This window comes from Gouania willdenowi, chromosome 6 (genome assembly GCF_900634775.1).
Source record: "Gouania willdenowi chromosome 6, fGouWil2.1, whole genome shotgun sequence".
Classification (NCBI taxonomy): Eukaryota; Metazoa; Chordata; class Actinopteri; order Blenniiformes; family Gobiesocidae; genus Gouania; species Gouania willdenowi.
The window spans coordinates 59784360-59810807 of NC_041049.1; the positions used below are offsets into that span (position 1 = coordinate 59784360).

General features: G+C 38.6%; 1 protein-coding gene across 1 annotated transcript; it reads left to right on the plus strand.

Moving 5' to 3' along the window:
* Positions 1-5546: 5546 nt before the first annotated feature.
* On the plus strand, positions 5547-24921 carry LOC114464428 (mucin-2-like). The gene is given in 28 exon segments (XM_028448611.1): positions 5547-5671; positions 5746-6001; positions 6232-6346; positions 6681-6771; positions 7589-7722; positions 7816-8032; positions 9155-9280; positions 10057-10171; positions 10258-10408; positions 10850-10963; positions 11040-11109; positions 11667-11804; positions 12008-12172; positions 12304-12398; positions 12471-12597; positions 13671-13926; positions 14020-14072; positions 14151-14254; positions 14438-14589; positions 14692-14830; positions 15096-15206; positions 15287-15466; positions 16367-16606; positions 16699-16855; positions 19838-19966; positions 20057-23091; positions 23094-24684; positions 24784-24921. Coding segments are annotated over 28 exon segments (8145 nt in total). The 5' UTR covers positions 5547-5595; the 3' UTR covers positions 24792-24921.
* Positions 24922-26448: the final 1527 nt, after the last annotated feature.

Below are 26448 nucleotides of genomic sequence, written 5' to 3' on the forward strand. Positions count from 1 at the left end.
TGTATACTTTTTTTAAACAACCAAAAGACCAAATAACATGAAAGGTAAGACTTTAAAAAATCACCTTTGGTGTAACGAACATGTTACTTAATGTAATTTGTGATATTTGTTACATTAGATATAATGAAGAGGAAATGTTTACATTTGGCTCAAACCCTGAAACATTGGATAATAATAACCATAATAAGGGTTGATTAAATGTAAAAATCACTCATTACACAAATATTGAGCTAGCATATATTGAGCTATATATATATATATATATATATATATATATATATATATATATATATATATATATATATATATATATATATATATATATATATATATATATATATATATATATATCAGTGGCGGCTGCTGGTCTTTCATGCAGGGGAAGCTCATTTTCTGCCTACTTCAGAAAATATATCTGTTTATTTAAATGTGAATTCTAGTAGAATTCACATTTTGTTGTCAACAACTATTTGTAGATTATCACACACGCACGCGCGCGTAGCTGCTGCGCGCTGGAGTGTGAGTGTTTGGTCAAAAGTCTCACAACACAAGCAGTAACAGTCTCCACAAACACCAAAAACAGACACTAGGTTTGTCAGAAGTTAATTCGCTATGAGAGGATCAGCAAAGTCTCCGTGTCAACACAGAGCAACGGACTGAAATATTTGAAAAACCCGCCTGTGTGCTTACAACGTCATACTCTCTGATTGGCTCATTTCGCTGTCAATCAAAATTGAATTAGCCTGAGACAGATCATCCAATCATCATCCATTATTCCAGCGTCCGGAACAGACAGATCCAGCCCACTGCTCCATAGACCTCCTGTGAAGCCCGGCGTCCGATGGGCGGGACTAAGTGCGTCATAACCGAGCATTTATCCAATGAGCGTCTAGTTTGACTGCAGTGGATCAACCCCTAAATCGTCTCCCATTGAAGTCAATTGAAGCTGAACTTCACCACTGTTTATTAACACTGTGACGCTGCGGTAATGAATGAAGAACGTCACGCTGTCACTGTCAGTTTCCTGTTATAAGAAGCTGATTCTGAACTAAACATACATGTGTTCTGTCATATATTTAGTCAATGAAATGTACACACAACACTACATATTTGACCACTGATTTTAGGGGAAGCTGAGGTTCCCTTGTAGTCTTAAAGCATCCGCCACTGATATATATATACAGTATATATTCCGCATTGAACAAAAAACATAAACATATTTATACTGCTTCACATTGATCTCTAAAATACATGCAACATTTAAACACATTGTTCCATTGAATATAAACATTTCAAGATGTCAGTTCAATACAAAAATGTATCAAAGTGCAGCAGTATCTAATGGTTCTTTATTTATCTTTCTGAGTTTGAAGTCTGGCAATTAATTCTGATTTAAGACTGAGCTTAAATTGTGACCAGTGCTGTTGTTAGAACAGGTCGGAGGGCACTACTATGGTCTATGCAGGTCACGTGGTGCCCATTGGCACTATGTCGGTGACCCCTGTACTAGACGGTGTTAGAGAAACTCAGCACACACACTTTGAATGGACATTCACATTCAGAAAAACCTTGAAACTGTTGCCATTCCAACATAAATACCTCAAAGCTAATTAAACTCACATTTATTTAGGTCACTCAAGTGATTCAAGACAAATAGCATTATGTCAACCAGGATTAGTGACTTAAGTCCCACCTTTTATCAAAACTGTGTTGAGATAATTTTTGTGTGTACCGTCCTCCCTGGATCAACATGATTTGCACTCTTGCACTGAAATAATTACAGTCTGTCTTCATTGTGCAGCTGTCCTGTTCAGGGAGTGGTGGATAATGGTGTTTGCACTGGAATTGCTTGGATGGAAAGATATATATATATCTTCATGTATCACTATTGACCAATACTGTGTAAATGAGAGACTGTAGGTGTTTATAGGATATTTAAAACAAAGTTTATGGTTTTTACAAAAAAAAAAAGATGGGAATATCTCTCTGAACATAGTTAGCGTTGAAAGAGCGTCTGAATTTGGTTTTCTGGGAGTGATTGTATGTGTTTATGTAAAAACAAAGGTGTCTAAGAACATTTTTATTCTAAACTAAGCATAGTTTTTGTTCCATTGTAAGGTTACTCTGAGTTTACCATATATTTGATATTGTGTGGAAATATGTGGAAATATATACATAAGCAATATAAAAACAGTATTTTTGTTACAGAAAAGATCAGTAAGAATTATACATAAGGCATGGTACAGAGAGCAGTGTGTTTATTACGTCAGGATTGTTAAAACTCAAAGATTTGATTGAGCTGCAGACACTCACAGTTTTGTTCAGAGCCACAAAAAAAAGCATTAGCAGAATATTTACAATGGTTGTTTGTTTTTAGTTCAGAGGATGGGAACCATAGAAGAAAATTTAATTTCAAACAACCTAAAGAAAACGTGCATTTCTGTTGATGGGGTCAAAATGTGGAATTCTTTACATCATGATTTAAAAAGCTGTTTGAATGTATTTCAGTTTAAGAGAATGAACAAAGTGACTCATAAGTTAATATGAACATGGTGATAGTGTTATTTGTTTTCCTATTTTGGTGCTAAGAAGACATGTAAATGCTTGAATCTGTTAATGTATTATTTATTTCATTATTATATTACTTTAATAATGCTGTAATATCATTATCTCAATTAGTGTAAAATTGGCCAATTATTGAATTTTTGTGATTGAGTAAAGTGCAGCAATACATACGTATAAGGAAATGAAATAAAATATTCCTTGTATATTTTACCATGACAGAATGAAAATAAATGAAAATTAAATAACTATAAAATGAGATTTAAAAGGATCAAAGCAGTAAATGGTAACTGCTTAGGTTTTGTCCGATATCTGTGACATTGCAACTGTTTCTAAATAAGCTTTAAAGTACAGTGGACTTAGAGTAGTGGATGCTGTAATGTAAGGGTTAACGTGACGCTGCTGCTGGAGGATGATGATGATCAAGGATGTGACGGTCATATATTATCCACTTCACATCCTGTGCTCTTCATGGTGCAGATGCTTTTTATATAATACCCTGTGCACGCACGCCACATTAAAACAAATATTACCTGGTATAATTTTATGACTTTTTAAATTAAGCTTTATTGCTGATTGATTCATGCCAATCTCGACAATGATCTTAGATTAAGCCAACACGCTGCAGTCAATGTTAACTTGTGAAAGCATTTGAGGACATTTAAAATAAAGGAAATTACAAAGCACAGCTCTTGGGTCACAGATGCACCTTCATTTCATTTCATTTCTTATTTTTTTCTTCGGGCAGGGACAAGAAAAACAAAACAAAAACAACAAAGTCATCTCAGAACAAAACTTAAAGTCCATAGTAAGAAAGAAAGAACCCAACAACAAGAAGTTTTGATTGTTTTTAGCTCCTCTAGTGGAGCACGGTCCGCACACACTTATTTTTCCTACCAAGAATACAAACAATGATAATAAAGGAACGACACATAATTCCCCAGTCTAAGAAATCACATTTGAGGATCCATAAGCATTCAATTTGGTTAATGCAGCCAGTAGCTGGGCTTTCATTACAGATTTTTGCAAAATAAAAGCTATATTTCTACATTTCAACAAAGTATAATTGCGCTTTGAATGCGTTTCCAGTGAAGTTGTTTTGGAGCCTGGTAACTCCCATGAAATCTCATCCCGTGAAACTTTGCTGCAGAAAGATGGACGCTCAGAACCTCCTTAGAATGCATTATTTTGTTGTTTCACGTCTAATGTGGCACTAATCATTATTAAGTATAATGCTAAGAAAAGTCTGGGCCTCCTCTTCTGTTTACACGTGCCTCGCCATGTTTTCTCATAGAGAAGTGGTCATGTGACCAGGTACGTCACATTCTGTGGTGTGTATTTGCGGAAAAATTGTTTCCATAGCGCTTTTGCGACACATTTCGATATCAAAACATCTAAAATTCCTTCTCATGAAAGCGTCAAAACTGTTTTGCGATATTTGAATGTTTTTTTTTAAAATTCAGGTGTTTCCATTACCAGTTTTTATTGAACTATGTAGATTTAGATTACCCACTGGCTGGGTAATAGAAACCCAGCCAGTTTTCTGCTTGAAAGCTGCTAAAGTCAGCAATTAATCTGCAAAAAAAGCCAAAGAGCTCATGTCTTCGCCAGCGTTTATTTGCCTATTAATGTGGATGTTTGCTCGCAGGATATCTGAAAAAGTTCTGAACAAATTTAAATTAAATTTGGTTAGCTGATATACAATGTCAAAAGGAAGAACATGTTTGAGTTTGAAGATAATCCTGTAATACTGTAGACACAATAGAAGCCAGGTAATTGACTTGCATTCCACATTTCCAGATCTGAACCCAATCATTAATGTGTAGAATGTGCCTTATATTTCCAAATTATCACCTTTTTAACTCAGTAAGAAGCAGTGACGTTTGTTGCTGTAGAGGCAATCAACATTATGGAACCTATGCAAATTAGTTGGTCTTTTTATTGCCTGTCAAAACTTATATTGCAATCTTTTCGGAACATCGATGCATATTTTCTTCATGCAAAAATTTGTTGTTAAATATTATTTAAATATGAAAAAGGAGGCAGTGTTACACATAAGTCATAGACATGCCTGAGTGTCCACAGCAGATGTTTGTGTATGAGCCGATATTGAGAACCATTGCACCATCCCAGGTTCACCACACCAGCCAGGCAGGTAGCCCCCCGAGGGGACCTAAGGAGACCTAAACCACACCCCCAGGGACCAAACCTCCACCCTACCCCAGCGTTGTGCCTGAATTGACATACGTATATCCCAGCAGTCCAACAATCTAACACATTAAACCACTGGAAAATATTCAAAGACATGGTTCTTAATAACAATAATAATGATAAGTAGAGATATTATGAGATATTTCATCTGCAAACTAAATCGTTACCAAACAATGTCTTCATCAATATGTTTTTAAAGGTGTGTAATAACAGGGCATAATGTGAAAACCTGCTCAAGTTAAGGTACCGAATCCTTAAGAAACTTATTAGGGATCAAATAAGGGATTTTACAGGATTCTGAGTTGATTGTTTGCATTTAAATTTCACCACAAACACTTTTTTGTTGAGAAAGGCCACATTCACTTTAACTATTTCAACATATGTATAAAATACTATTTGTAATTTCTCATTCACAATGTTAAAAGCTGCAAGAGTCATTGTCCATGTCAGACATGTAACAAGAACCTTTTCTTATTTAGTGCAGCCCCCCAAAATGAAGTGGCAGTATCATTTTTTGCATTGTCATTCATATTTTATCCTGAATGAGAAAGTCAGGAGAAGAACACCATCAGGAAAACCATTTTATTGTCAGATGTTCTGGTATCCTGATTGATGTGCAAACATATTTGTTCATTTCAAAGATAAGGTTGATGAAGAGGTAATTTATATGAGACTTGTTGAAGGCGCAAGAGTCCATTCAGCACATGTTTTCCATATCCTGGCAATAAAAGGGTGTGAACGAAAAGCCGTGAAATATAAAGAGGGCTGTGAAGTAGCATCTCACCATTACCTGCTTTGGGAACAAAAACCAAAGTGGCAAAGATGGGGTGGACGTCTGTGTGGTTTTGTTTTTTCACTTTGTCGGTTGCCAGTGTTGCAGAGATCCAAGCCAGACTGGGTAAGAACTCATTCAGATATCACGAGATAATTTTGGAAAACTGAAGATACAATGGACATGCATATATTTTTCAGTTCGCAACCATGTCAGCAGTATCTGCAGCACATGGGGCAGAGAGCACTTTAAGACCTTTGATGGGGACGTGTACCAGTTTCCTGGTACATGCGAATACAACTTGGTCTCTGATTGTCATGAGGCCTACCAGGAGTTCTCGGTGCACATGAAGAGGAGCAACATCGATGGGATCCCAACAGTCGCTTATGTGGTGGTGACCATTGACGACCTCACGTTCCACCTCACCAAGAGCCAGATCACCGTGAATGATGAGCCGTGAGTTTAACAACAGATCTAGAAATATTAACCACAGATCTAGAAATATTAACCACAGATCTAGAAATATTAACAACAGTCCTAGAAATATTAACAACAGATCTAGAAATATTAACAACAGTTCTAGAAATATTAACAACAGTTCTAGAAATATTAACAACAGTTCTAGAAATATAAAGAGAATTCATTGTTGATGATGAATGAAATCATACATGTTTTCCTGTTGCCAGTGTTTCACTGCCGTACTTCAAGACCGGTGTTCATTTGGAACAAAATGCAGTTTACATCAAACTCCAGTCCAAAGTGGGCATCACTGTCATGTGGAACAGAGAAGATGCAGTCATGGTAAAAAAATAAAATCAATAAAACATTTCAGGATGGCTCATTTCAGTAGTTGTAAACTGACCCTGTGATTATTGTAGCTATGAGAACATGGAAAAAAATCAATGCCGCTCACATTTACCAATTTCCTCTTTTATTGTCATGCGATTTCTACTAATATGATATTTAAGTTGAGCTTAATATCCTTAAAGAAAAAGTCAACACTGTTTTTATATATACTTTGTGTATTAGCTTGTTTGGTGAATTTAAGTTCTCGTACTTTGGTATTGTTTACCTTTACATCATTTATGTTGCATTTGTAAAATAGTAATAAATTAAAGGAAAGTTTGTACTTTAGGTTGAAATTGATAACGACTATGCTAACCGTACTTGTGGACTGTGTGGAGATTTCAACGGTGTTCCTGTCTATGACGAGTTCATTCATGAAGGTATGTGATGACTTATTTTGCTTCCAATGGGCACAGTTACATGATGTTTTTTTTTTAATATCAGAATTAGTTATTCCAAATTAAATTATTCAGAATTAAAGAGTTCTGCTTCGTATTTACATGCATATAGTCATTCCGAATAGAGGTTTACATGGAACAGTGGTTTATTAGGCTTTATTCAATTCCGCTTTAGGTCTGGGGGTTGGGAAGTGTTCTGATTGGACGGGGAGAATGTGACGTATTCACGTCTATCGGGAAAATTCACATAACAAACCCTTTCTTTTCAGCTCCAACATAGAAAACCACATGTGAACTGTTTTCACTTTTATTTTGATTGTAGTTTTGAAGCAGCAGCTAGACAATAGCAACACTTTCTTCCACGGGGCAGGAGAAGGATATAGAAGACTGTACGTTAGTCAATCAAAGGCAGCGGTTAATGCAACAGCTGTTCTAACTTCACCATACAGGACGTTGAGTGAAAAATAAACTTTATTATCATCATTAGTGAATCTCTGGTGCTTCATGCACCGATTAACCCTGTTCCGTTTTCTGATGTCCGTGTGTGTAATCAGTCCATGCGTCCGTGTGAATATCCGCATATTTATTCTTCCGTCCATTATATCCATGTCTTTTAAGGCTCTTATTAATTAAATAGTCTCAGCTGGAGTCCGGGCGGCCATTCTGAATTATGTCATCACCAACGTGTCATCGCAGCAATTCGCGATCTAACGAGGAATTAAAGCTCCCATGTAAACGTGGCTAATGACTCTTACTCGTCTACTCTTGGTGATGACACTATAACTGTGATCCTATACAGGCCGTCAAATCAACCCTATTGAGTATGGGAACAGACAAAAAGTCCATCTCCCAAATGATGAGTGTGAGGATCCCTATGAGGGTGATGATGAGTCCCCCCTGCCTGAAAATACACAAGACAAATGCAAGAAGTTTGTAAGTTGTCTTTTTTCTTCTTCTTTTTTATTTTAGCAACAGAGATGATAACATTTAAAAAGTAACGTTGTGTCTGTTGCTTTCATCCTTTAGTATGCCACCTGTAGTGACATGCTGCGCTCAGAGTCGTGGAGCTCCTGCACCTCCCAGATCAACCCAGAGCCTTACATCCAGGCCTGTGTGCAGGACATGTGTGGCTGTAACGACACTCCCAGTGACTTCTGTCTCTGCAGCACCCTGTCAGAGTTCTCCAGACAGTGTTCCCACGCAGGAGGAGATCCTCCACGCTGGAGGAAGGCCGACTTCTGTGGTAACACTTCACATACATTTATACAGAGATGTAAAGAGTACTGATATATCCTACACAAGTAGATGTACTGTTACCTGATTGAAATTGTACTCATTACAAGTAAAAAGTAGCTTAATTCAATAGCACTGAAAGTAAATGTTACTAGTTACTTTCACCCCCACGTTTATTATTGGTAATAAATCTTGGTTCGGTTCCCTTACATGCAGTAAATACATCATGTAGAAACTTAAAAAGGAAGAGACACAATCTACCACATTTGGAATTTAATTGATTTTTTCACAAAGGCATCTGTATAAAATATTATTATTATAACGAAAATAATAACAATGAATTCAATTACAAATTACAAAATTACGTAGTGATACATTTATGAACTCTAAAACTAAGAAAATAACCTCCATTTAATGCTGTTTTGGTGCTGTGCATTATGTTTAATCTGATTGGTCGGCTATAATGTGATGCATTTGATTGTTGTCTGGTCATTAAGTTTTTTGTGTTTTTACAATGTCCGTTGATCATATTAAAAATAAAATATATGATTTACTCAGTTGAGTGTAGAAATGTAACAAATTACTTTATTTTTTTTTTAAATGTTCTTTAGTACAAGTATAATTACTGATTTAGAAATATAGTCAAAAAAGTACAAGAAAATCAATTAGATTAGATTATATATATATAATAAGACAATATCTTGTTATATTGTCTTGAACTTCTTCATGATCTCAGAGCTTAATTAAACCATGTGATTTCATACATAAACTCATCAAAGAATATAAGTATCAGTTTTCATAACTAAAGTTAGTATCATACAAAAGAGAAGAAACAATTTATAATAGCTGTTTGTATGGTTAAAAAAAAACAACTGTTTGGTCACCATCACCACCTTATTTTAAATGTCTATTTCCCTTGAACATTTTATCAACAAAAATACATTATAACATCAACAAAATAATGTTGTAATAATCTACATAAAATCTGACAGTTTTGCATAGGACACACTAGTGCTCCACTACACATTGTTTGAATGAATTTTGGAAACAGTTACCCATAACTAGCATAAAAAACAATGACCATGAAATAAACATTAGTTCTTTTTCTTCATCTTTGCGTGTGTCTTGCCAGCTAAACAGTGCCCATACAACATGGTCTATGAGGAGAGCGGTTCCCCTTGTATGGATACTTGCTCACGTCGGGACACAAGTTCAATGTGTGAGGACCACAAAATGGATGGATGCTTCTGCCACTCTGGTAAGTGTTTGATGTGTTTGAGTTTCTATTTAAATAAAAAAATAAAAAATAAAAACATGCAAAGATGAACTATTGATCTAGTACATTGAATTTGAATTTATTGATTATTTAAATATGACAATGCACATTCATAAACAGACATGCTGTAAATGAGCCAGATTTATCCAAAAGAGGCCAGTTTTTATCTGGTGTCTCTGACCAGATTTTAAATCGAAACCTAAAACATAGAAGGTAATAAAATACAGAGAGAATACAACATGACAAATAATTACAGAAAAAACAAAGCACCAAGTCTGGACTAAAAGTCAGAATTCCTACACAGTAAATTACAGTTCAAACTATACATAAATACAGGATTTCAGAGGTGTTGGAGCAGGGATGCATTGGGGGCCTGGTGGACCGCGTTTGGACACTACTTCTCTAAACGCTGTAAACTCTATATGTAGCCAATAACTTACATGCACATTGTAAATTCTACTTGGGTTGTGGTACAAGGTTGAGCCTTATTTTGAAAACCAAAAAATATTAAAATTTGTTTGCAGAAATTATTGATTATTTATTGTAGCTTAAGGCTGTTAAAGTCGTTCTTCACCCAAAGATACCAAAGCTTTTATTGTAGCTTATAATAGAACAGTTTCATTAAACGTATGCAATAAATGTAACCTGAAGAAAATAAAAAATAATTCATACTTAACACAAGAGAAACAAACAATGTACAACAATCTAAGGAAAATAAAATACATAATCTTACACTGTATTAAAATGGTCTTTTCCAGGAACTGTGTTTGATGACATTTCAATGAGGGGGTGCATTCCTCAGTCTCAATGTCAGTGCAAACATGACAAAATCTATGAATCTGGTGAAGTTTACAGGCAGGACAGAGAGAAATGGTGAGTCTCAAACAAACTGTTAGAATCGTAAATCCTTATGTTCATGTGTTTGGTTATGGTATTTTCATTGTTGACTTCTATTCCAGCACTTGTCGTGAAGGTAGTTGGGCTTGTCAGAGTCTCCAAGCACCAGAAACCTGTGCAGTTGAAGAGGGTTCACATGTTACAACCTTTGATGGGAAAACCTTCACCTTTCATGGGGACTGTTACTACACTTTGGCTAAAGTGGAGAGCAAGGTGAAATGTTTTTTTTTTGGAACCTTCCATTTCCAGGAAACTCTTATTGTGATTTAGAATGTGTTTATTTTAAGTTCTCTGGCCAACATAACCAGCAGTAAATATGAAACAGTTACAATTTTACAAAAACAAAATAAAATTGTCTTAGCTTTTTCTATTGTGTGTACTTTTTGATTTTAAACTGTGTTGTGAAGCCCTTTGTGGCTTTTTGTCTGTGAACGGTGCTATATACCTTATATACAGTAAATGTTATTTACTTACTTACTTACTACACACAAATGTTCTTTCAAGACACAAATGTAATGAAGAGATTTTAAAAAAAAATTCAACAACTCTTAATGAAGGACTGTATTTAGATTATTAAAAGGCTAGTTGATAAATGTTATACTGATCTGAGAAAATATCATTTTAAAGTAATTGATTGTTTATTCTATTCTTTAGGATGGTAGAAGCCCAAAATTCACTGTCCTAGCCCAGCTGATGCCCTGCACAAACCAAGAGTTTGACACATGCCTGAAGACAGTTAAGCTCCTGTTGAACAATAACAAGAACAACGTGAGTGAGATGGTTTTCATCCAAAATCCCTTCAATTTTCTTATAAGTTTTACATATTTTTGGGGTTTTTATCCAGGGAATAACTTTCACGTCTGATGGCATAGTGAAGCAGAATTCCCAGACCATCATCTTACCTTACCACTCAGGTGAGTCAGACTGAAAACACAAACATGAGATACAAATATTTGATGATTTAAAAATCTATTCCAACTGTCTTCTAAACTCAACTATCCTGTTTAGACTTAGGGTTCAGCTTGTTTACGTTGCCGGTCCATTGCAGTTGAAACACATGTGAAGACCATCACAGGGAAAATGTGCTCTGCATGTTTTAGACTGTTTGTTGAATTAAATTCAATTGGGGGCTTACGTAGGGTCAGAAATGAGTTTATGACTAGGAGCTTACATTATGAACTAATGGGAATCCACCCAGAAGGGTTCCATGGAAGTACCAGTTAAACAGTGTTTTCCTACTTTGATGACAACTACTGTGGATGTTTGGGGAAGATCTCAAGGTTGTTCATGGTTTCTCAGTTAGACAATGTTTTATAATGCAATAAAACCACTGAATAAAAGAAATAAAGTCATTTATGATTTTCATTTTGAATATTGTGTGGCATGATACTTTTATTTGAAAAATATCTGTAACGCAAAATCCAAACGTTGTATTGACTGCATCAGTGGTTGTGTTTTCTTTCATTTTTAGGAGACATCACTATATTTCAAGCCTCATCCTTCCACATTTTGCTGCAGACAAATTTTGGACTCCAAATTCAAGTCCAGGTTGTTCCCTTAATGCAGGTCTACATTAAACTGGATCAGAGCTACACTGGAAAGACACGTGGTATGTTATATATCCGTATTAGTAGAAGTAGTAGAAGAGTAATGCCTTTTTTACAAAATAACATTTAAGCCAGATAAAGGGTATTGTTTTGTTTTGTTACACTGCTGGCTCCAAGACTATTGGCCGACCACAGCAGACTAACATCTTGGCGCATCATTTTGAACTGAACCATTCTTCTTAACAAAACTGTGTGGTTCTCTTAGGTTTGTGTGGGAACTACAACATGGTCCTGTCTGATGAAATGAAGACTCCTCAAGGGATTGTAGAGGGAACTGCTACCACCTTCACCAACTCGTGGAAAGCTAATGTCATGTGCTCAGACAAAGAAGAAAGACTGGAGGACCCCTGTTCCTTCAGTGTGGAAAATGGTAAACAGCAGTCGTCATTACTAATGTTTGTCTTCCCCAAGATTGATGGCTGATAGTTACACTCAACAGTCCTGTTGTGTTTGGGACATACAGTATACAATTTAATAAGAACACTTTTCCTTTTTGGTTAGAGCACTATGCTAAACACTGGTGCGCCTTGTTGAAGAGCCAGAACAGTACATTCACTTCATGCCATTCATTGGTGGATCCTGATATCTACTACAAGGTACACTGACACATGCACTGAGGTAGCATTAACTGAACATATAATTAAAATAAAGTGTGCTCTCTCTTGCAGAGATGTATGTATTCCAGCTGTAACTGTGAGAAGAGTGAGGCCTGCTTGTGTGGAGTTTTCTCCTCATATGCACGAGCGTGTGCATCAATGGGAGTGGTGCTGCCGGACTGGAAGGAGAACGTGTGCGGTAAGAGTTATTTTGTGCTGTTCTATAGGTCAGTCACAAAAATCAGGCCAGCTTCAGAATAATTTAGAGAGCCCCAAAAAGGACATAGGAAGAAAAAATAAAAATATCTTTCTTGTTCCTACCAGAAAACTTCTCGTGCACACTAGATATCAGGTGATGTACTGTAAACCATCCAGTTGTAGCCCCGTGTTCTTGTGAAAAAAATGGCATTACATGACTTTGTTGAGCTATAGTTTAATCTTGGACTTCATTACAAGAACAGAACAGCTTTTTGTCAGAACGATATTTAAAAAGGATTTTAAAGTTAACGGAGGTATAATGTAGGCCTACCTTATCATCAGTTAGCTGGTTCATAGTTCACATATATTTATATGTTTTCAGGAAAGTAAATAAATCTACCTCTGCTTCCATGCTGCCTCACAGGTATAAGGAGCCCCTAAAGCAGGACCGTCCAATTTAGGGCCCGCAAGAGATTAGTTTTAGCCCACTGCCCATATTTGAAATTGTTGTTTTTATTTCTTGATGTTTTTAAAATATAGAAAATAATGTAATACAGTACAGTAAATATAAAAATAAATTCTAAAGCTGAGGTCCAATTACATTATTTTTCTCGAGTCTTGGAGGATTGTTTAAGGCAGGGAAAATGTAGTGTTTTGATTGTATAGGCAGGCTATGTTGTGTCCCACCTTGTTGAATTTGTATTGCACTAAATGTCTTTAAAGACGTTGAGATTTTTCATAATTTTATGTCATGTAACACAGTAAAGAAAAGTTTTCTTCAATTTCAAGCTACTTATTCAAACTAGTTATGTTATTGGCATATTTAATTTCATGTGCTGCAACATGAATGATTAGTTTTGGCTCACGGCCCTCCACCGGGATTGAATTTTGGCCCTTCAATAAAAAGAATTTGGGTACCCCTGTCCTAAAGGTTTCTGGTGCTCCCGACAAATTTTTTTCTAATTTAGAATAAATGAAATGGGAGATATTTTGAAGGGTTATACCAGGGCAGTAAGAAGAGAAAATCAAACAAAACAGTACAAAAGTTGAAGTAACTGTCTTTATATGTAACAGATAAATACATGAAGAGCTGCCCTGGCTCCCAGGTCTTCTCTTTCAACCATCAGAGATGCCAGTTAACCTGCAGATCACTGGCTTTAAAGGAACAAAACTGCATCTCCATCTTCTCTCCTGTGGATGGTTGCTCCTGTGCTGAGGGTTCTTACTTAGATGACGAAGGCATTTGTGTCCCTGTGTCCAAATGTCCATGTTTCTATAACGACGTCTACATCAAGCCTGGAAAGTCTGTCAGCATCAAAGATGAGCACTGGTAAAATCAATCGCTGATTTCTATGTGTAACCTTAGACCCAATCCACAGACATGCTCTTTGTAGAACCTCTTTTTGTATATTGTCTTTTCCAGTGTGTGCACAAACGGCATTCTTCATTGTCGTTCATTGAGACTTCGAGGAGCAAGTCAGTTTTTAAAAATAAATTCCTTACACTAACAGCATCACAGAATATTTTAATAATCCATTTTTTTAAATTCTACAGCATGCCCTTCACCAAAAGTATTCTTCAACTGCTCCTCTACCAGCTCAGGAGAGCTCGGACTTCAGTGTGCGAGAACTTGCTCAAATCTGGACAGTGATGATTGTGTAAGAAATTTCTGCTGCTACGTTTTTAAAAATAATAATAAAAAAAAATCATTAAAAAAATCATTAAATATGATTTTCCCGAGATTACATTTTACACAAAAATCTACCTGATATGCTGCTGGAGAGATCTTATTGATCAAATGTTTTTGATAAGGTAAAGGTTTGCACTTCTTTGTCCCCCAGGACTTCACAGAGTGTGAGTCTGGTTGCCGGTGTCCTAATGGACTCCTTGATGATGGAAAAGGCTCATGTGTGACTGAAGAGGAATGTCCATGTCAGCACGAGGGTCAAATCTACCAGCCTGGCACAAAAATCCCAAACCAGTGCAACAACTGGTATGGTGTTTCTAGTACTTCAAATAAAATCATCTCTCATTCACATGCATGTCTATCATTCTACAAATAAAGTAATGTGTTGTATCATCATATCTGATTAAGTATCTGCAAAAGTGGGCGATGGCTCTGCACAAGAAATAAATGTCCTGGATCCTGTGTATTCTATGGAAGTGGTCACTACTCTACATTTGATCAGAAAACATATGGTTTCCCTGGAGATTGTGCCTATGTTGCTGTTAAGGTAAGAACTACGTTTTGCCTGACTGACCATGAACAAAATCATTGAGTCTTTACATGTCTGCAAAATACCTCTTTGAAAAAAACAGCAGGTTTACATGCTGGTTATTGACATACTGATAATGATCTCTTACACAATTCTTGAAGGTTGTGAACTGCAAGATAAACAGAGTAATGCTGTTTTATTCACCCAGGCACCAGACAGATAAACAACCACTAAAAGTGTTACATTAACAAATAGAAAATGTTGTATGTCTCTCTTTTTTAAGAACAACTGTGGCAACCAGGCCGTACTGAACAGCTTTGGGATCATCACAGAGAACGTTCCATGTGGATCTACCAGTGCTACATGCTCTAAAGCTATCAGAATTCAAATGGGGGTAAAACATGCAACAATTTAATGGCAAAAATGTGACACTAAAGTCTTTTTTAAAGACTTAAAATTGCTTTTTATTTTCAGGACAAAGAAATCAAATTTTTTAAGAATAAGTTTGAAGAGAAAGATTTGGGATACGGCCCTGAGATTACCTACAAAATAAGAAGGGTCGGCTTGTATCTGGTCTTGGAGTCTAACATTGGTGTTGGTGTGATATGGGATCGGAAAACTACAGTTCGTATCGTGTTGGAACCTCAGCACAGCGTAAGTCACTGTTTCTATTCTGCTTATTACACTATTGACCAAATCCACAATATTTTTAGTTTCAGAGAAAATAGAATTTGTCTTAATCTTACACCCAGTATATAATGTAATCATGGCAGTTGTTATCAATAATGCTACGAAGCCCCGATTAATCAACAAAGGGACAGAAAACACAAGAACAAATGAACTGAAAAAAGGCCTCATATTTAAAAACGTGAACTAACATGACAGTATCTGTATCTGTCACACGAGGAGGAATACGCAGACCAAAACATGATGAAGAGAGCAGATGTTTTCTTTTTGAGTTAATTACTATTCCTGAAACAAATTATTAAACGTTTCAGAATATCTTGTGAGCTGTTTTTCTTTCTATTTTTTTGGGATTTTTGCCTGTTGTTTTTTTAACTGTTGTCAAGTGCACAGGCAATTTCAGTAAATAATCTGCAACAAGTGAACAAAATACATGCAATCTATTGGAGCTTGGACCAATTCAGCACTCTTCCTTTGGGTTCTAAATCAAATTTAACCATTTAAAAATAAAAAGTAAAGTAGTTCTGTATTTTGCAAAGACACAACAGCCATGATTGGCATGAAATGAGATTGAACTGTCAAATACGTAAGATTCATTGAATTATAAATTGCCTGATTGTTTTCAGTTTCAATATCAGATACATCTCAGAAGAAAAAAGAAAATTGTGTTTGTTAAGGACTACAAATAATAATTTGACATGTCAAACAAAAACACATATTTAGGATTTTATTTTTTTTTATTTTTTTGCAATTACCGGAGTTGCATAAAATTGCTTGTGCAATAAACTACATTTATAAAATACTTGACCTAAACCCATTATTTTGTGTTTGTCCGCGTTGATTATAGTTTTCTTTGCGTTATCCATTTAGGGAGAGGTGTGTGGCCTGTGTGGAAATTTTGACGGTGATGCACAGAATGATTTCATGACCCAGAATAACATAGTAGTCAACAATGCTTTGGAATTTGGAAACAGCTGGAAATTGTCCAGCACCTGTCCTGATGTGACCGAATATGAAAACCCTTGTGATGCGTCACCCAATCGTCATCACTGGGCCAAACAAATGTGCAAAATTATAACTGGACCAACATTTAAAGATTGCCAAAGAAAGGTGATTATATTTGTTTTTCATATTCCAACAATGTTTGTGAAAGACAATGTTAAAAATCAAGAGGTTCTCATCTCATCTAAATGACTAAACAGGTGGATCCACAACCATTTTATGAAAACTGTGTAAAAGACTCATGTGCCTGTGACAGTGGAGGAGACTGTGACTGTTTCTGCACAGCAGTCGCAGCTTATGCTCAGGCTTGTAATGAGGCTAGGGTCTGTGTTGCATGGAGAACTCCAGAGATCTGTCGTAAGTAAATCATTTCTTATTCCTTTTTGTGATCCCCTTGTGCAATTCCATCCCAAGACTATGCTCATTTCTCATCAACTCACCAATCCCAGACATACATGTGTCAAACAGTATAAGATGCCTTAATGTTGATTTTAAGTAAAAACAAGGTCTAATTCAAATTTGAAGAGCAGAAACATTTGAGTTGTTTACAGATTCTGAAATTGTGAATTTTTTTAATTTCTTTATTTAAGTAGGGACAATACATATTAATGAACATTCAAAAAAATGTAAATATGCCAGATTGTAGCCAACGGCTAATTTCCATCTGCTATGGTTGCAATGGTACACATAGAAATACACTAATATTTTAAAAAATCATGGCCGTTTGAACGATGTCACTCTCTAAAGTACACAAGGGAAAAAAACATCTTCAAAGATCCTGAATTTTTTATCACCTCAGAGCAGCAATCTGAGGGGGCGGAGACAAAGACATTAACCAGACGTGTCGTGAGCACTAGGGTTGGGTAGGCAGGGCATTGCAATTGGAGACCACCAATGTCAACACAAATGACAATTTCATATGTTTCGGCTAGCAAGTGTGAAACTAACAAAATCAAAATCGTAAAACACCATTAAAGAAACATAAACAATTATTTAACACAGCCTCCATACTCTCCCAACAACATATATCTCATGACACAGCAGCGCATCCATTGTTTATGTTGGAAACACAGGAACACGGAGAAAATGACAACAACTCAGAACAGCCGGTTCATTGAGGCGCATCCACAAAGCCGATCCTTCCTTTTGTACCATTTACCGTGGAAAGTACGAACACTTTTCTGACCTTCCCTTTGCTGAAGGTCTGGTAGCTCAGGTGTTGGTCTCCCATCTTTTAAAAGCTGTCAATTTTCCTCAAAATAAATGTCTCTATCATCTCTAGCACTGTCATCCTACCTGTAGTGTTGTCCAATCCCACCGCCGCCCACCAACTAGTGGCAGCGGCCACTCTGTATCAATTCACTAATGCACTTTGAACGTACGTACAGCATTTAGCACGGTTACTTCCAAAGGCAGTGTAGCGATCTGCCTTTTTACGTAATTGGTTTTCTATTGGGAAACTGACTGCGCATGCGCAAACACATATAAACACAGGCTATGGAGCCAGAGGCACAACTGCAATATGCTTTCAAGGAAAGGGTGTGGCCTCCTTCTGCCTTACAGCACAGGAGTAAAACTTGTGCAGCGTCTGTGTCGTTCCAGGAAGTAGGCTCAATGTTGAGTCATTTGGGCTAGGAAAAGCACAAAATGCTGACCCTTTCAAACTTATAGGTACTGTAAGCTATCGGAAATTGAAAAATAAATTATAATTAAAACAAATAATCAAAATACCAATTCAGCCTTGGGTAGGCACTTCCTACCCTGCCTACCGTGACTGCAAGTCACTGACATTAACCCAACCCACCAGCAATGGTTGTGAATAGCTGTTTGAACCATTTTAAAGAACCATTTATCCACAAATCCTTCATTTTAGTATATACAGTACGTGAATGGAAGTCAGCTTGTACGTTCAGAAACAGTTTCACTTTGAGGAGCCGCTGGTATCACCTTTATTGGATTAGCTGACGTGTTTTCCACTTGTTTCACTCAATGCGAAGCAGTGGTAGGAAAAAAAAAACCATAGGAACCTCATCTTCAATGGGTTGTTTATGCAATGTATCTGCAAGGAGCGATTCTGACTGTTATGAATTACACTGCTGCTAGTCATGTGTTTTACTTCAACGTGTAGCTTTTATTGGCCCAAATCAATAAAAAAGGCATTTATATAGTCAAAGAAAGCTGCAATGGTAATCAGCTGTTGGAATTACACACAACACAGACGCTGCTCTATTTTCAAACAAGCCATTTTTAAAGACAAAGTTAAAAACTTTCAAACAACCATATTTTGCAAAAAAAAAAACGAGCTCTGCTTTCAAACAAACCTATATTAAAAACAAAGTTTACAGTTTTAAAACCTTTCAAACTACCATATTTTGCAAAAAACAACAAAATCACAAATTCCTCAGAAAATTAAGGTTTATGCCTTTTTTCTCTTTTTCTCTCATGCTAAATTGCTCCCGGTTTGGCCATGGCTCATCACATTTATTCAACCACTTTGCCTGTTTTATCTTGTAATCATGTAATAGGTGGTCAGAGAGGCACTTTTATCCACTGCAGGATCACACCATATGGGAGCCACCCAACTAGTGTCTGTAAACTAATAGAAAATTGCCTGTGTCTGTACTGAAAAAAAACAAAAGTTAGAATAAAAAACAATTATACAGACCACAAAAAAATCATTTTTCATGAGCTTTAGAAGGCGACCAGACGCTTCTGCCTTTGTATATAATACAATATGTAGCATTATTATATTGATATACATATGAATTGCCTGACACATTCTCGGTGTCTCTTTTTGTGTCTTAATAGTAAGTAAAATTGGATAAAAACGAATTGATGAAACTAATATTTGATCCCAATTAAATCCTACAATTTGTTCATAACACTGCAGTAACCTCAGCCTTTGTATCTCAACCATTTGTGCTGTTATGCACAAGGATGATTTGAAACAAATGAATCACAAGTAACAAAAAACCATACTCAATAGTAAATATAGTTAGGCCAGTCGAGTGAAGTAAATTCAGTGGAATTCTATCTACATGGATAATCAGGACAGATATGCGGACTATTTAAAATACTACTATATTGAAGTTGTTGTTGTGTAGGATTTCTTTTTTTTACGTTATGTAGGACTTTTGGGTAAACAATAATAAATTTGGGGTTGTTTCTTAAATTCATTGCAATCAAAAATATTAAACAACGAAATCGAGTATTTCTGATCAGTTTGCAAAAAAAGACAAAAAAGAAAAAAAACCAAACAAACCAGGACAACTGTCTTTTTTTACTTATCTGGTCTCACAGAAGCTAAAGCTGTTCTTCTTTTTCTGTCTTCCCATTTAGCAATATTCTGTGATTACTACAACAAACCAGGGGAATGCCAGTGGCATTACCATAAGTGTCATCAACCATGTTTTGAAACATGTCTCTACCCAAATGGAGTGTGCACCAATCCTTTACCTCTTCTCGAAGGTTAGAGAAGAAATCAGAAAACGTTATCCCACCTTCAGACGAATGTGAGAAAGTGCCTGGTTGATGTGTCTTTGTATGTTTTATTTACAGGCTGTTTCCCTAAATGCCCCCCCGAAACCCCTATTTTTGATGAGAGCACCCAGACTTGCGTGAAAGTCTGTCCAACTCCACCCCCACCGACAACACCCCCCACAACTACAACTACATCCACAACAACAACACCACCAACAACACCTTGTAGTCCAGAATGTGAATGGTCAGATTGGTATGATGTCCATGACCCAATTACAGACCACAGTGACTGGGAAACTTATGAGAACATCACAAATAGTGGTGCACATATTTGTGAGAACAGGAAAGAAATTGAGTGTAGATCAACACTTTTTCCAGACAAAGATCTTGATGATTTTTTGGCTGAGACACACCAGGTGGTCACTTGTGACTTAAACTATGGTTTCATATGCAGAAAGGAAGACCAGAAAAGACCCCCTAGGAAGTGTTATGACTACATGATCAGAGTTTGTTGTGACAACTGTAATACTGCACCCACAACTCCACCCCCAACCACTACAACTACAACTACAACTCCACCAACCACAACCACTACAACACCCCCAACCACCACAACTACAACTCCACCAACCACAACCACCACAACACCCCCAACCACCACAACTACAACTCCACCAACCACAACCACCACAACACCCCCAACCACCACAACTACAACTCCACCAACCACAACCACTACAACACCCCCAACCACCACAACTACAACTCCACCAACCACTACAACTACAACACCCCCAACCACCACAACTACAACTCCACCAACCACAACCACTACAACACCCCCAACTACTACAACTACAACTCCACCAACCACAACCACGACAACACCCCCGACCACTACAACTACAACTCCACCAACCACAACCACAACAACACCCCCAACCACCACAACTACAACTCCACCAACCACAACCACCACAACACCCCCGACCACAACAACTACAACGCCACCAACCACAACCACTACAACACCCCCAACTACTACAACTACAACTCCACCAACCACAACCACGACAACACCCCCGACCACTACAACTACAACTCCACCAACCACAACCACAACAACACCCCCAACCACCACAACTACAACTCCACCAACCACAACCACCACAACACCCCCGACCACAACAACTACAACGCCACCAACCACAACCACTACAACACCCCCGACCACTACAACTACAACTCCACCAACCACAACCACCACAACACCCCCAACCACCACAACTACAACTCCACCAACCACAACCACCACAACACCCCCGACCACAACAACTACAACGCCACCAACCACAACCACTACAACACCCCCAACTACTACAACTACAACTCCACCAACCACAACCACGACAACACCCCCGACCACTACAACTACAACTCCACCAACCACAACCACAACAACACCCCCAACCACCACAACTACAACTCCACCAACCACAACCACCACAACACCCCCGACCACAACAACTACAACGCCACCAACCACAACCACTACAACACCCCCAACCACTACAACTACAACTCCACCAACCACAACCACTACAACACCTCCAACCACTACAACTACAACGCCACCAACCACAACCACTACAACGCCACCAACCACAACCACTACAATACCCCCAAGCACTACAACTACAACTCCACCAACAACAACCACTACAACACACCCAACCACTACAACTACAACTCCACCAACCACAACCACTACAACATCACCTACAACTACAACTACTGTTTCTACAACTTGTAGTCCAGAATGTGAATGGTCAGATTGGTATGATATCCATGACCCAATTACAGACCACAGTGACTGGGAAACTTATGAGAACATCACAAATAGTGGTGCACATATTTGTGAGAACAGGAAAGAAATTGAGTGTAGATCAACACTTTTTCCAGACAAAGATCTTGATGATTTTTTGGCTGAGACACACCAGGTGGTCACTTGTGACTTAAACTATGGTTTCATATGCAGAAAGGAAGACCAGAAAAGACCCCCTAGGAAGTGTTATGACTACATGATCAGAGTTTGTTGTGACAACTGTAATACTGCACCCACAACTCCACCCCCAACCACTACAACTACAACGCCACCAACCACAACCACAACAACACCACCAACTACCACAACTACAACTCCACCAACCACAACCACAACAACACCCCCAACCACCACGACTACAACACCCCCAACCACTACCACTACAACTCCACCAACCACAACCACAACAACACCCCCAACCACCACAACTACAACTCCACCAACCACAACCACGACAACACCCCCAACCACCACAACTACAACTCCACCAACCACAACCACAACAACACCCCCAACCACTACAACTACAACTCCACCAACCACAACCACAACACCCCCAACCACTACAACTACAACGCCACCAACCACAACCACAACACCCCCAACCACCACAACTACAACTCCACCAACCACAACCACGACAACACCCCCAACCACTACAACTACAACTCCACCAACCACAACCACTACAACACCCCCAACCACTACCACTACAACGCCACCAACCACAACCACAACATTGCCCCCAACCACTACAACTACAACTCCACCAACCACTACCACTACAACTCCACCAACCACTACCACTACAACTCCACCAACCACAACCACTACAACTCCACCAACCACTACCACTACAACTCCACCAACCACAACCACAACAACGCCCCCAACCACTACAACTACAACTCCACCAACCACTACCACTACAACTCCACCAACCACTACCACTACAACTCCACCAACCACAACCACTACAACACCCCCAACCACTACCACTACAACTCCACCAACCACAACCACAACAACGCCCCCAACCACTACCACTACAACTCCACCAACCACTACCACTACAACTCCACCAACCACAACCACAACAACACCCCCAACCACTACAACTACAACTCCACCAACCACAACCACTACAACACCCCCAACCACTACAACTACAACTCCACCAACCACAACCACTACAACACCCCCAACCACTACCACTACAACTCCACCACCACAACCACTACAACACCCCCAACCACTACAACTACAACTCCACCAACCACAACCACAACAACGCCCCCAACCACTACAACTACAACTCCACCAACCACTACCACTACAACTCCACCAACCACTACCACTACAACTCCACCAACCACAACCACTACAACACCCCCAACCACTACCACTACAACTCCACCAACCACAACCACGACAACACCCCCAACCACCACAACTACAACTCCACCAACCACAACCACAACAACACCCCCAACCACTACAACTACTACTCCACCAACCACAACCACTACAACACCCCCCAACCACTACAACTACAACTCCACCAACCACAACCACTACAACACCCCCAACCACTACCACTACAACTCCACCAACCACAACCACTACAACACCCCCAACCACTACCACTACAACTCCACCAACCACAACCACAACAACACCCCCAACCACTACAACTACAACTCCACCAACCACAACCACTACAACACCCCCAACCACTACAACTACAACTCCACCAACCACAACCACTACAACACCCCCAACCACTACCACTACAACTCCACCAACCACAACCACTACAACACCCCCAACCACTACCACTACAACTCCACCAACCACAACCACAACAACGCCCCCAACCACTACAACTACAACTCCACCAACCACTACAACTACAACTCCACCAACCACAACCACAACAACGCCCCCAACCACTACAACTACAACTCCACCAACCACTACCACTACAACTCCACCAACCACTACCACTACAACTCCACCAACCACAACCACTACAACACCCCCAACCACTACCACTACAACTCCACCAACCACAACCACGACAACACCCCCAACCACCACAACTACAACTCCACCAACCACAACCACAACAACACCCCCAACCACTACAACTACTACTCCACCAACCACAACCACTACAACACCCCCAACCACTACAACTACAACTCCACCAACCACAACCACTACAACACCCCCAACCACTACCACTACAACTCCACCAACCACAACCACTACAACACCCCCAACCACTACAACTACAACTCCACCAACCACAACCACAACAACGCCCCCAACCACTACAACTACAACTCCACCAACCACAACCACAACAACGCCCCCAACCACTACAACTACAACTCCACCAACCACGACCACTACAACTCCACCAACCACTACCACTACAACTCCACCAACCACAACCACTACAACACCCCCAACCACTACCACTACAACTCCACCAACCACAACCACAACGCCCCCAACCACTACAACTACAACTCCACCAACCACTACCACAACAACACCCCCAACCACTACAACTACAACTCCACCAACCACAACTACCACAACACCCCCAACCACCACAACTACAACTCCACCAACCACAACCACTACAACACCCCCAACCACTACAACTACAACTCCACCAACCACAACCACTACAACACCCCCAACCACTACAACTACAACTCCACCAACCACAACCACTACAACACCCCCAACTCCTACACCACCTGGACCCACACCTCCTATACCAGAGTGTCCAGAATGGAATGTAACAGTAAGGCTGTTTTTTTTTAAATATTAGACAATTTTCACATTTTTTTTCATCTCCATTACATTTTATCTATGTAACCTTTTTTTTTTTTTTTTCCTAAAGCAAAATGAGACATTTTGGCTATGCGAATGTTTCTTGGCCAGATGCATTGAGAATAACACAATTGTAAAAGAACCCTTTGAATGTCCAATTCCTGAAGTAATAACCTGTGAGAATGGTTTGAAACCGATTCTTGTCAACAGGAGTTTCATTCCGGGTTTGAAACCGAGTTTGAAACCGGTTCCTGTGAATGATACGACACATTGCTGCCCATATTATGCTTGTCCTTGTATGTATATTACATTTCTATGAGAAATTTTTTCATTCTGTTACTTTTTATAATTGTAATGATAACCTATTTTTCTCTTTTTCAGGTGTCTGTGAAGGCTGGGGAGATCCCCATTACATCACATTTGATGGCTTGTACTACAGTTATCAAGGAAATTGTACATATATTTTGATGCAAGAGAAAACACCCAAAATTGACCTAACTATTTATGTTGATAATGTCTATTGTGATCCGACTGAAGATGTTTCTTGTCCTCGATCATTGATAATTTCATATCAGAAAGAAGTTGTCACACTAGTTAATCACAACCTTCTTGGCACACCAGAGTTAGAGGTAAATTAGATTTTCTTCTTAAAGATAATCAGCACAGGTTAACTGAGATGTGAGCATATTCAAAATTGACCACTTTCAATGTGTATTTTCCCTACTTTAGGTTTTGAAAAATGGAAAACCTCAGAGATTGCCTTACCTTTACAAGGGGGTTAAGATCGTTAGTACTGGCATTAATTTGGTTTATGAGATTCCAATCCTTAGCGTGACTGTTACGTTTGGACTTGCTGGATTTAGAGTTGACATTCCATATAAATTATTTGGCAATAACACACAAGGCCATTGTGGTAAGTTCTCTTTGTAAGCATATTTTTAAATATTTTGTCTGGAGCTAGACTGTAAGTCATTAACTGTTGTTATTAGGAACATGCAACAATGACCAGAAAGATGACTGCATGTTGCCTGGAGGCTTAACTATAAAAGACTGTGCTCTAATGGCTGATTACTGGCCAGCTATTGACATTTCACAAGAAAAATGCCCACAACCAACAGTACCACCCACCGGCAACCCAGAACCTCAACCATCCTTGGCCCCATGCAAACCAAACTCATTATGTGACCTATTATACAGCAGGTATAGATTTCTTAAACCTTTGGACGAGTTGAAAGTCATCCCCTAAATGTTTCTACATTGCAGGTCAATTAAAGCTGTTTTACGTTTTTTTTCACAGTCCATTTACAGCGTGTCATCATGTCATATCACCTGAAAAAATCTACAAAGGCTGTGTTTATGATAGTTGCCACATGTCCAATCCAGCAGTAGAGTGTACAAGTTTGCAAACCTATGCTGCTTCCTGTGCCCAGGCTGGAGTTTGTATCTACTGGAGAAACCACACCAAACTGTGCTGTGCGCAATCCGTTTAATTTTAATTTCATAGTTTACTTTATTCTCGTCAAAAACTGCATTTTTCATGCATTACTGCAAAACTTTTAATACTTTTTACATTTTGTGATTTCCTTTCAACAGCAAGTAACTGCCCAGCCAACATGGTTTACAAGCCATGTGGACCAGCTGAACAACCAACATGTGAAGATAAGTAAGTTAACAGAAGCTTTGTGTACAGTTCAGTGTGAGTGAGTTTTTCCCCAGTCTATGAAGATAATATGAA